At 35.9% G+C, this 12,509-nt stretch overlaps 2 protein-coding genes across 3 annotated transcripts in view; both read left to right on the top strand.

Annotated features, from left to right (window-relative positions):
• The window catches only part of LOC142349565 (uncharacterized), a 511,473-nt gene that overhangs the window by 410,772 nt on the left and 88,192 nt on the right, over positions 1 to 12,509 (top strand). The gene's annotated exons all lie outside the window — the stretch shown is intronic.
• On the top strand, positions 1,040 to 11,663 carry LOC142349688 (uncharacterized). The gene is made up of 3 exons (XM_075401418.1): positions 1,040 to 1,126; positions 10,343 to 10,513; positions 11,274 to 11,663. The coding sequence occupies exons 1-3, from the start codon at positions 1,040 to 1,042 to the stop codon at positions 11,499 to 11,501; spliced, it is 486 nt and encodes a 161-aa protein (XP_075257533.1). The 3' UTR covers positions 11,502 to 11,663.

The raw sequence follows: 12,509 nt of genomic DNA on the forward strand, positions 1-12,509 counted from the left end.
TAGCTGAATAATTAGCCTTCCAGCAGAACCCACTAGGACTATGACACTCCTACCTAGACCCTCAAATCATTTGAACAAGTCCTTGACTATACTGAAAATCACTTTTAATGAAAACGCACAAGAATAATTTTTGAGCTCGAAATTTGACAACCTATTAAGTCCTTTTTTCTCAGACCACCTAGATCAACAGTTAGCTTTCTATCGGAACACACTAGGACTATGACACTCCTAGGTAGAATCTCAAATCTTTTGAACAAGTCCTGAGGTGTGAAAACCAAGCTGTGCGTGCGTGCACAGCAAACCAGACCAAAAAAGGCGGAAGCAAACAAAAAAGAGCAAAAGTGAAAATCCAAGAAGAGCGCAAAGCTTCAGCGAACCTTCTTGCTTTGCAAGAACACATTCCCACGACGTGGGAACACGGACTAAAAAACCGGTCCGAAAACCGCAGCTCTGCGGTGCAGAGCAAACCAGACCAAAAAAATCGGAAGCAAACAAAAAAAAAAGCGCAAAAGTAAAAATCCAAGAAGAGCGCAAAGCTTCAACGAACCTTCTTGCTTTGCAAGAACACATCCCCACGACGTGGGAACACGGACCAAAAAACCGGTCCGAAAACCGCAGCTCTGCGGTGCAGAGCAAACCAGACCGAAAAAAAAGCGGAAGCAAACAAAAAAGGCGCAAAAGTGAAAATCCAAGAAGAGCGCAAAGCTTCAACAAACCTTCTTGCTTTGCAAGAACACATTCCCACGACGTGGGAACACGGACCAAAAAACTGGTCCGAAAACCGCAGCTCTGCGGTGCAGAGCAAACCAGACCGAAAGAAAGCAACAGCTAGCCAAGCTAGCGAGCAAAGAAGCGGAAAGAACTCACCTGAGAGGAGACGGCAGCAGAGAGAAGAAAAGCAGACAAACTCTGAAAATATAATTGGTTAGTATACATAAAAGAACATCAGAAACAACACACAAGACGCACGGCCACACCCCCCCCCCAACACCAACCGTCGACCAACGCCAAATTTTGGCATGAGCTCTGGAACAATACCATGGAACTCAGAGAGCATGGAAATGCATTTTGCAATGAATACGAGAATAAATACGAAGTTACGTCACGAATGACGAGAATGACGGACGTCAGAAACGCCCAAAATGACCCAAATTACGGTCGACTCGCGGGCTAATTTCACTACTTTGGAAAACAACATTATATGACATGTATACCATTGAAACCGTCTTTAACTAAGCTGTTCATATCACTAAACAAAATGAAAAAATTCCCCCTATAGACAGAGTTATTAGCAAAAATTGACCGAGTCCGATCGAAATTGGGACGTTTCCCATGCTCGTACACAAATTTACAACTTCTGGTGATATTTTTTCAGGTTTCATTATATCAAAAGAAAGCACGCATAATAAGCTCTCTAACTATGCAACTCAATAGGAAAAAAAACTACCGTAGGCAGAGTTATTAACGATCGAGCCTTCGGTACCAAATGACCAAAAAAGTGACCTGGTCATCCAAAATGACAAATATGACAAACAAATAATTTAACTAAAACAACCAAATATATATGGGGGACAATCCCCATTATCAGACGAATCTAACGGACTAACTATTTGGTCTAAATTAGCCTGCTTTGTTGGTCTAGCATTTACATTCAAGAGATGTACCGGTCACGAATTGGTGAAAATGGGGGTATGTATCCTGGCCAATTTCTCAAAAACGGCTGAAAGAAACAAAACGCCATTTACAGGGAATCAAGTACGGCTCAAGCTGAGTTCAAATCAATAAACAGATCGAAAATCGGTTCACTCTACAAGGAGATATTCCAAGATAAAGGTACCGTACCAAATTACCAAAATGACCACAAACATCACGTCCTGAGCTAAAATTTCACATGTCAATGTGTCAAACAAATTACAAATAATAGCTGGAAAGCCTTTGTCATAATATAGGGAAGCTAACGCATCAATAAACAAGCTTTAAATCGCATTATAGCTGATGTGACACAGCTCTGTACTTACTGGTACCTGCTTCAGTAGGTCAAAAATGGGGTACCTGTCCTGGCCAATTTCTCGAAAACGGCTGATCGAAACGAAACGATACCTATATCAAAACAAAGCTTAGCTCAAGCTGGGTTTAACAAAAAAAAGTTTCATCAAAATCGGTTCACTCTACAACGAGTAATTGCAAAGTAAATATAATGTACCAAATGTCCAAAAAAGCAGAGTACTCCGGCTGCAGAGCCAAAATTCAGCATCTGTACTTCCTAAAATGGTATGAGAAATATATATGGGATCATTCCCCTCATTCTGACGAAGCTAATGAACTATAAGTTATAACTCAAATCAGCTGTTTTGTGGTACCGAAATTTGGGTCACCAGAACAGCCCAAAAATTCGACTTTTTTCAACTTTAAACATTAATAACTTTTTGATTAGGCCGATTTGAGAAACCAACAAAACACTGCAAGCAAGAAGGGTTTAGTGCCAACAAAATGCGACCACTCCCGTTTAATTTGGTTCGGTACTTTAGAAGTTATTAACAAAATACTATTTCATACCCCATTTTTTGGGCTATCAGCGAAGCCCAAAATCTCCGTAACCGACGTAAAACAACGCGAAACAGCGTTCCCGGGGTATCTTTGGGTGTAATTCTGGTCGAATTCGATGTTCTAGGTCACGGAAAAACCTTCATGGTGAGGTGGGAAAAAATTTCCCACCTCACCATGAAGGCTATGATGTTTTGTGTGTTTTGACATAAATCAACATCCACAGAAATTTGGTGAAATCATGAAAAAAGATGTTGAATTAACCTCATTTAATGAAACAGGTAGCTCCATGGACCCAAGTGAGGCATAGAAAACACGAATTGCACGCCTGAAGACCTGTTCTTTGCGCAAAGCACCACTCAGCGATTAAAATTTGGGAAATGTTATGTTTTTCAGCATTCACTGTTAAATTAACGTTTCACAAAAGAATATTATGAAGAAGACAAACAATTCCAGCAAAGATGCGCTTAAAGGGAAGAGAATGCGCTCAAAATTACTTATTTTGATTCGTAATTGACAGAGAAATGAGAAAAAATTACAAAACTGAGTGCCTTTTTCATGAGACAAAATAAATTTCGTTCCTCAGCATTTGCAAACTCTGCCTGAACATCTACCGTAAATAATTCAAAGCACCCGGGCAAAACTTGTTCTTAGGCCTGGAAGGACTTAAGTTATCAAAAACAACTTAGAGAAACGTTTAAATGCGAAATAATTGATTCAAATGCGCGTCATAATTTTTCAGACAAAAAAAATGATAAATTGTCATTTAAAGAAAAACATGTAGTAGTTTTTTCATTACCAAAAGCCAAGAGAAATTTTTCAATGAAAAAGTGAAAGAAAATAAATGCAACAAAGAATCGCGCTCAAAATAGGCGTAAAAAAACTGAAGAGAATTAAACATTTGAAAAACAAAACGGTTTTCTTTTTTAAAATTTTTATTTATTTTTTTTGCTCTTAAAGTGCAGCAGAGTTCGAGTGCTAGGTTCCTTCAACAATTGAAGTTGTATGACGTTGATTGACATTATGAGGGACTGCTCTGAAAGGGAAAGTGTTGTGTTTAAGTTCATCTGCAATACAAAATTTTGTTTGGGTTTTTAATGGTGAAAAAAGGTTACTTGAAAACTTCCACAGAAATTTGGTGAAATCATGAAAAAAGAAAAATTGATGAATTAACCTCATTTAATGAAACAGGTAGCTCCATGGACCCAAGTGGGACATAGAAACCACAAATTGCACGCCTGAAGACCTGTTCTTTGCGCAAAGCACCACTCAGCGGTTAAAATTTGGGAAATGTTATGTCTTTCGGCATTCACTGTTAAATTAACAATTCACAAAAGAATATTATGAAGAAGACCAACAATTCCAACAAAGATGCGCTTAAAGGGAAGAGAATGCGCTCAAAATTACTTATTTTGATTCGTAATTGACAGAGAAATGAGAAAAAATTACAAAACTGAGTGCCTTTTTCATGAGACAAAATAAATTTCGTTCCTCAGCATTTGCAAACTCTGCCTGAACATCTACCGTAAATAATTCAAAGCACTCGGGCAAAACTTGTTCTTAGGCCTGGAAGGACTTAAGTTATCAAAAACAACTTAGAGAAACGTTTAAATGCGAAATAATTGATTCAAATGCGCGTCATAATTTTTCAAAAAATTTGATAAATTGTCCTTTAAAGAAAAACATGTAGTAGTTTTTCATTACCAAAAGCCAAGAGAAATTTTTCAATGAAAAAGTGAAAGAAAGTAAATGCAACAAAGAATCGCGCTCAAAATAGGCGTAAAAAAAACTGAAGAGAATTAAACATTTGAAAAACAAAACGGTTTTCTTTTTTAAAATTTTTATTTATTTTTTTTTGCTCTTAAAGTGCAGCAGAGTTCGAGTGCTGGGTTCCTTCAACAATTGAAGTTGTATGACGTTGATTGACATTATGAGGACTGCTCTGAAAGGAAAGTGTTGTGTTTTAAGTTCATCTGCAATACAAAATTTTGTTTGGGTTTTTAATGGTGAAAAAAGGTTACTTGAAAACTTATCAGTTTTATAATTAAAAAACAACAAAATGAGATCTTAAATGATAAGATATGTCCACTGTTGCATTGATTTTGCTTGTTTGTTTACTAAAATGCACAACACTAATAAAAAAAATTCCAAAAACTATCCTTGATCAACTTTACCTTCACTTGTTTTCAACTTTTACAAATCACAAACTTTTAATTCTGATTTCAATTTTTCCCTGATTTTGAACCCTAATTCCCACTTCAAACTTGTGTAAAATTCAACAAATGTCCCATTCTGCTACAAAATGAGATTAGAAGAGCTTACAAGGTTGAGCAATATGACCATTTAGGATTTTCGGCAGGTACCTATTTTATCAGTGAAAAAACGTTGTCATGGGAACACAAAATGTATGATTGACTATTTTACAGCAAATTTGAGATTTATCACTCTCAACTAACTACTGAAATTTGGTTTTCGGAGTACTTGCTATCTAATAAAGATTCAAAATGAAGGGACTCTAAGAAAAGTATTTTTTTTAAATTAAAAAGTCGAATAAAGTAATATATATCATAAGCTAGAACGCACTGGATGCTTTTGTTTGACATTTGTTAGTGCTTAACAGTTCATTCAATTTTGTTGGGAACAAAATGAACTGTTGGAACAGTCATTGAACAATTTTTTGTGAAAAACGAGTATATCAAACACGTTACCAACGCTAAAGTCTTTATGAAAATGAAAAAATTGATTTTTTTTTCAGTTTTGGAGATGAATACCTCTTTACCTGCTAGATTGAAGATTGCAATATCAAGGCAAAAAAGAAAAGCTTAGTATCATCAAAACTACACTATGCCGAACAGTTTTGGTACAGTACTTTGGGAGTTAATAACAAATTCCTCAAATATACCCCATTTTTTTCAGCTATTTTTGAAGCCTAAAAATGCCAAAAAACATTCTTGACGGCGTTAAACGGCACCTTTGGCGTGTTTCTAGGAAGCAATTCATTCCATTTTTTTGTTGGTCGCTAAGTAAAACCTTCATGATGAGATGAAAAAAATATTCAAACCTCACCATGAATGTTATGGCGTTTTATCAGTTTTGATACAAAAACAACATACATAGAAGTTTGACAAAACAATGAAAAGGGAAAAAAGGTTGAAATACCAGTAACCAGTAATTTCGATAGCCTAAGAGACTTGAGTATTGTCTGGAAAGCACAAATTGCACGCAGAAAAAACTGTTCGATTACAAAAAGCACACCTCAACCAATAAAATCTGTGATTGGACCTTGTTTTCAGGAATCAATCTTGAATAACCGTTCAACAAAAAATTTTCAGGACAAACAAATAAAACTGCATGCAGTGACAGCCTACATGCGAGAAATTGCATTGTTGATTAGTCATTTAGATGCCAAAACTATAGAGAACTTTGAAAAAGTATAAAAATCTTGCTTTACTTTTTTAAAGCGATCAATTGTATTTATTGTTGCGCATTTGATGATTCTTCTTAAATCATTCTTGTAAATAGTTTAAGTAATCGGACTGTAGAGCTGCAAGAGGACTTTTGTTGTTGTGAATGCTCAAAATAGCTCAAAAATGAACTTTCAAATGAGCCAAAGTTTGAATAAAAATTTTCTTTCTGAAACCAGAACAGATTTAATTGAACACAACGCAAACCAAACACATAATTTTTCTATTTTTTCTTATATACACTTTGTTTGTAATTAGGGAATTAATTGGCAGCTATGTAAGTGGTACTGACAGTTTCATGTTGAAAACAGTGCTACTATTATCTGATTCACTTAAACCGCAATTTTTTTTTCGAACTTCATTTTAAAGCTAATCATTTTTGAGACATAATACGTAAACATTGGTCTTCTTTGGAACAAAGTCTCAGTTTTGACGCTTTCGATGGATTTTTAGAATTGAATTTTTTTCTGCTTGATCAATGACATAAACTCTAAAAGATATCATTAGACTTCCAAAGTTCGGTACGGCCTTGGAAGAGACGTAACAGGGTTTTGCTATTTCGAACTGATTTGAGATAAATTTTTTGACCATCAGGCCTACCTGCAGAGCAAATTTAAGTTCGAAAACTTTACCTTAGAAAAATTACAAAACTTGATACGGCCTTATACGGCACCGTAATAAGTTTTGTAATTTTTCAGAGATTTAAAAAGTTATACCCAGTGCCATAAAGTGATGAAAAAGTGAGTTGTATTAGATAAGCGATAGATTTAAAGTCGATTTTAGGGATTTAGAATTTAAAAATCAGTAATTACATCAATTGGCTACGGTGCCGTAGAAAACTTATTACGGCCTTATACGGTGCCGTACAAAGTTTTGTAAGTTTTCTACGGCAGCTTATAAGTCTTAGTAAGTTTTCAAAGTTTCGTCTAAGGTGGTCAACCTGGGTACGTAATAAGCATTTAAAATGAACAAAAACAGCGATAATTAAACAAAATTTGATAAAGGCTTCATTTATAATTGGAAATTCAAATTTTGCTTGGAATGAATTTTTTTGCAACCTCTATGGTTTAAATTTAAAAAATTTCGAGTAAGCAGAAAGTTTAGCAGAAAACCTTTATTGAATTTAATACCCAGTTCAAAATACTAGAAATTATTCCCGCTTGCTGAGAAAAAAAGTCAATGTCTGCAGCGTTTTGAGTAACCAATCAACAAATGTAGGGAATTTTTTCTTATATAATACAAAATTAGAAATTAATAGTCGAAAATTAATAGTCGAAAATTAATAGTCAAAATAGAGCGTTTAATTGCCCTCAAAAGAAGTTTGTGGTGACTATATTAGTTCTCCTGTCTTATCAGTTTTTGCTTGATCAATTTTTTTTTGACTGTTTTGACTTTTTATCCTGAAATCATAATAAAAGGGTACAAATTTGAGGGCGTAAAGCTCGCTTTGGGTAATTCTCCTGGCTGAAAAGTTGCTCAATATGCGAAGCAGTGCAAGACACATATTTTCGTCATAATTTCATCCCACCAATTCACCCCAACCACTTCCCCTATTCCACCAGTACCCAACAGCACTCACCGCTACCCCTTCTCCGCCCCTTCCCCTTCCCCTTACATATCATCTAACACTAGTGAGTATGTTTAATTTTTTCAAACGAAAAATTAAAAACAGCTGCGCACAAGAGAGCTGCCAGCATGGTTTTAAATTTTGCAGCATTATATCTTCACACTTTTATTGAGTATTTTTTTTCCTGGTTTCATCATTATCAAAACATTATCAAACAAAAAACCGTGGAAAGGTCAAGACTGAGTTTCTTTGGTTCTGAATTTTCAGCAATTCCCAAAATGATTATGAAGAGCGTTAGCTAACGAATTGATGCAAAATAATAGCTAATGTAGACGTAAAGTTGCCGATAGATGGTTGCAAAATATGTGGGTCTCAAAATACCTCAAAACAGTAAAAGAAACTTAATGAACAACAAAAATGTTGTTACAAATATAAGAACTTTGAAAGACAATTTTTGAGTTGATGAGGTATCACATCAACACATAACGTTGACTAAGGTAGCTTTGTGACGTAAAATTAGCACTTTGAGTAAAAAATGGCGTGTTCTTTAAACTCTTAGAAAGCACAGAATAAACAATCGATTTGTTCTATTTTAATTGCTGTAAATTTTTTTCCATGTTTTGAAAATTTTGTATAAATGTTTTTCCATTTAATTTTCCCAGATGTTTTTGCATAAATTTTGAAAATAATGCATTTAAAATATGCACATTCTTTTCAGAAATTCAAAACATTTGTTTTTCCGACAAAGCAACTTAAATAAGAGTGTAATGTGATTATACAAGCCCTGGCTCATTTGCAGGTTTCAGACACACATAGCATAATTTGTAGTATAAATCAATGGTTTTTATGATTTAATTTTTAGCTTTAATTCTGTGTATTTCTAGCGCACTAGTCTCTAAGAATGCGATCCACTAAACTGTTTGAGAGACATATTTATTGTGTTAAGGGCGGTTATTGGGCGATTACTCAATTACCCACAGCTGGCTTCTGACGGAACTAATATTTCGCCAATCAATTTGTCCGATGTGAGTCGGAATGATTTTCACGTTTTCGCAATTGCTCGCCTGGAACCTCAAATGAGTTAAGGGCGTCCCACTCGCGTTACTACCAGGAAGAACTCATAACCAATTGAAGCTTTTAAGTCAAGTTGTATTCAAGCTCAGGAGAAGCAGATACCCATCGAAATCTTATATCTTCGTTGATTTAATTGAATTTTAAACCAGAGTTGTTCAAATCAGGGCCTGTCGTTGGACCTGTCCGATATTGCCCACGATGTTTAGTCCTTTCATTTTGGGCATGGTTTTGACGAAAATCTGTTCGGTCTGGCTCAGGGTAGCGAAAGTCCTATATTTCTGTCAGTTTTGGCAGGGCCAACCTCGGTGGTGCGTGCTCGATGCCATTCAAACGACTGGCCCTTACCTGTTTTGGGCAGAGAAAAAATTTTTGAGATATACTGTTATCGAGGTTATAATGATTGGTTTGTTATTCTGCGTTCTCAGAATTGTAAATTAAAAAGTCGCGATAATTCTTTTTAATTGCTCTTGAACGCAGTTCATAGCAATTATTGTAAACGTGTGTTTTTTTAAAGCTTTCGCTTAACAATTTTGCGCTTTTCTTCTAGAACATTCTTTGGCTTCTCAAGTGACTTTTTTACGCTTTCGTTCATCACTTTTGCGTGATCTCTAGTGCTCCGAAGTTGCTAATATAAAATCGGTTGCGGCATAGCAGAATCAACTGACTTGTAGAAGAGAGGGTAAGAAATGTTTGAGAGTGGTTGCTTTAACCTTCCTGGCAACACCATGGAACGATTCAATAAGGAAGGTTCTTCGAAGTTAATCTTGGGACATCTTGCAAGAGGATGTTAATCTTAAAAGCATCTCAGAGGATCTTGCAAGATTAACATCCTGTCGCGACTAGGGAATCACAATAAAGAAGATTAGCATAAATCGTGTCTCACAGCAGAAACGTTCCACCCAAATTATTGGCTGATGAAATTAATGACCGGGACCCTGATTAAATCATTGGAAAAATTAATTGAACTCTGAGGACAAAAAGACAAAATTCAAGCATAAAAAATCACCTAGTTTGCTTTGAGGGCATTAGAAACTCTTTACCTTCTAAATTTTTTTTTACAGTTTATGTAAAAAAATATATGTCATTATAGCTTTTAAACAAGCTTGTTTATAGGGTCCTTCAAAGGGCTGGATTGTAAAAAAAACAAGAGATTGGTTTAAAAACCTTACATTAAATGAAATGATTCAATTTATGAATACATAATTACATTCTGTTCGTTTTGTATGTAAAAAATTGAGTTTTCATTCATAGATGACTTTGTTTCGTTTGGTGGGATCTTTTTCCAATGGCCCACTTTTGTTGAATGTCAATTTTTACTTGTTAATTGACAAAAAGATATAGCTGTGTTTTCGTTTTGCTGAATATAAAACCATTTTTGCACTCAAATTTAGGCGGATGGAACTGAATTTCGGCAGCCTGTTTTTGTGAAAAAATTAAATTGCACCGTTTTGTATTGAAAATGAAACGACCGATGTCGTTTGAAGGTTTTCATTTGGTTATAACTGGCATTTTAACCTCTCTGTGTGCAAAAGGTAATTGAAAAGGATCTTTTGACTCTCCAAGACTTATTTTTTATCTCAAAACAAAACAAATTTCCTTGCGATAATCTGTCAGGAAGAGCAAAATGAAGCAAATTAAATAAAGAGTTCAAGAGCAATTTTTCAGACATTTGTCTGTTTATGTTTGTAAACAGGCAGAAGGTCGGTTACCCAAACCCACTTCACCCATAACGTACAATAGGCAGCCAACCAGAGTCACCAGACCAATCAAGAAGCCAGCACCTCTGGACTTGAGTAAGGCCACGAGACACGGGAAGTATTCCCACAGAAACAAGAAACTTTACAACAGAGAGCCATACACATGGGTAAGTTAGACATTATACCCCTTTTCTCGAACACTTCCCTACCTTCTCTCAGGTAGAAATTCACCACATTTATGTTGTTATATTTTGCAAATTTTTGTTTAAAATAGCTCATGCGCGATTAAACAAAGTTGGGGGGGGGGGGGGGGGGGGATTATGGTTATATCACTAATGGGAAAAATTTACTTATGTTAATGAGAGGGTGAAGGGATTTTTTTGTTCTCGTTTTTTATGGTTTTACGGCGACTGTTTTGTTTATCATTTCAAGATTCCGTGTCCCCTAAAATTTTTCCTAAGCTCCCCCGAAATAAAAAAAAAACAGAGGACAACCAAACAATCCCGATGATGATAGAACGGTGATAGTCAATGGGGTTAGGATGGTAAATTTCTAGATCCCAAACTGTGGAAAAAAGTGGCAGATGGATTATGAAAGCTGCTCGTACGTGAAGTAATTCTGCAATTTTTTCGCCCCCCCCCCCCCCCATTGAAAAGATCTAGATTATGAAGTGGGGGATTGAGCAAATAAAAAATGAAAGCATTCTGCCCCCCCCCCCCTCCCCCACCCAGCAAATTGTGTTGTCATATAGCACGTTGTTTTATTTTTAATGTAGTTTTATGCCCACTAAGCTTTGGGAGGGCAGAATTGACCCAAAAAGACAATTGAAAGTATATATCGAGATCCCTAAATAAACACCCAGTTATGAGCCAGGAAACATTAGGCAATACAACCCCAACAGGATCCGTGATTGAACTTGATGTTAAGATTCCTCGAGAGCAGCGTGAACGAGAAGCTGCGGAAGAGAGAGCGTTTGCCCAGCAGAGCCAGCTGAGAAAAGAGAAGAGATTCAGGAAGAAACAGAGGGATGCCATCAGACAGGGCAGACCCAGAGAAGACCCAGTTAGTGACGTCACCAGTTCGGAACCAGGGGAGGAGGTGTTCGGACAGGAGAACTGGGACTCTTCGGATCTGGATGACGATCCGGGATATTAACCCTATTTTCGGGTTTAAGCATTCGACTAACACACCTTTGAGAACCCATTTTTCAATTCTACTTTATGGTAAATGTCTGCTTTGAGGTGTTTGAATTTAATTTGCAAGTAAGTGAAACAATGGTTAACCAAGACAACTGAGACCTAGTTTTGTTTCCCCGAATTTTCTTAATAATGTGAATTCTTAATAATTGAAAAGCGGGTTTTTGACTTTTTTGACATACGCATGAGCCGCTTTAGCAAATTGTTTAATCCTGGAAAAATTACAAAAACATGAAGCTTCGAAGATTAGCATAAACGGCTATGAAAATTTGAAATCGAGAGTTAAATTGAGCCCTATATGAGTTCTTTAGGACCATTCTTTGTTTACCTAATCTAGCCCAAAATGACTACAATATTTTTTAATTTTTGCACTAGATGTTCCAATAGGGCTTTAACGTGCCTAAATGGTCAAAAAGCGGCTTCTTTTCTTCATACAATTGTATATACAGGGATTTTCGAAAAAAATATGAATGGATAGTGCGCCTATCGAAAAAAATTTTGCAAACAGCTACTTTTAACGAGTATCGCTGAAATTTACACATTTAGTCCAAAAAAACTATTTATTGTTACGCAAAACTTAAGATTATAGTTTCTGCGTCTTTTAAGTGTGTGGCCTAACTCAATTTGCTGTTTGTATTTGATTTTTTATGGTATTTGAATCTTGTTTACAATTTCAGTGTGTCTGGAGTCAGTGAAAAAACTTTTTACAAGAGGGAAAAATTGTATAAACCATGTAAGGCAGCAAGATGGAAGTCTCTGGAGGCCTCATTATCACGTTTCTTTGGTGCCTACTGGACTATATACACTTGACGTATGCAAAATTAAAAAAACAATTATCCAGTCACTTTTCTGGAAACACGCTAGTCACTTTTCTGGAAACATTTTAAATACGCTATCACCAGTAAAGTAAATATGAAACTTTCTGTCTAACTACAACTAATAGTGCCACTACAACTGCTTTAGCTAC

Source organism: Convolutriloba macropyga, chromosome 11 (assembly GCF_964194025.1).
Source record: "Convolutriloba macropyga chromosome 11, txConMacr16.3, whole genome shotgun sequence".
Lineage (NCBI taxonomy): Eukaryota > Metazoa > Xenacoelomorpha > Acoela > Convolutidae > Convolutriloba > Convolutriloba macropyga.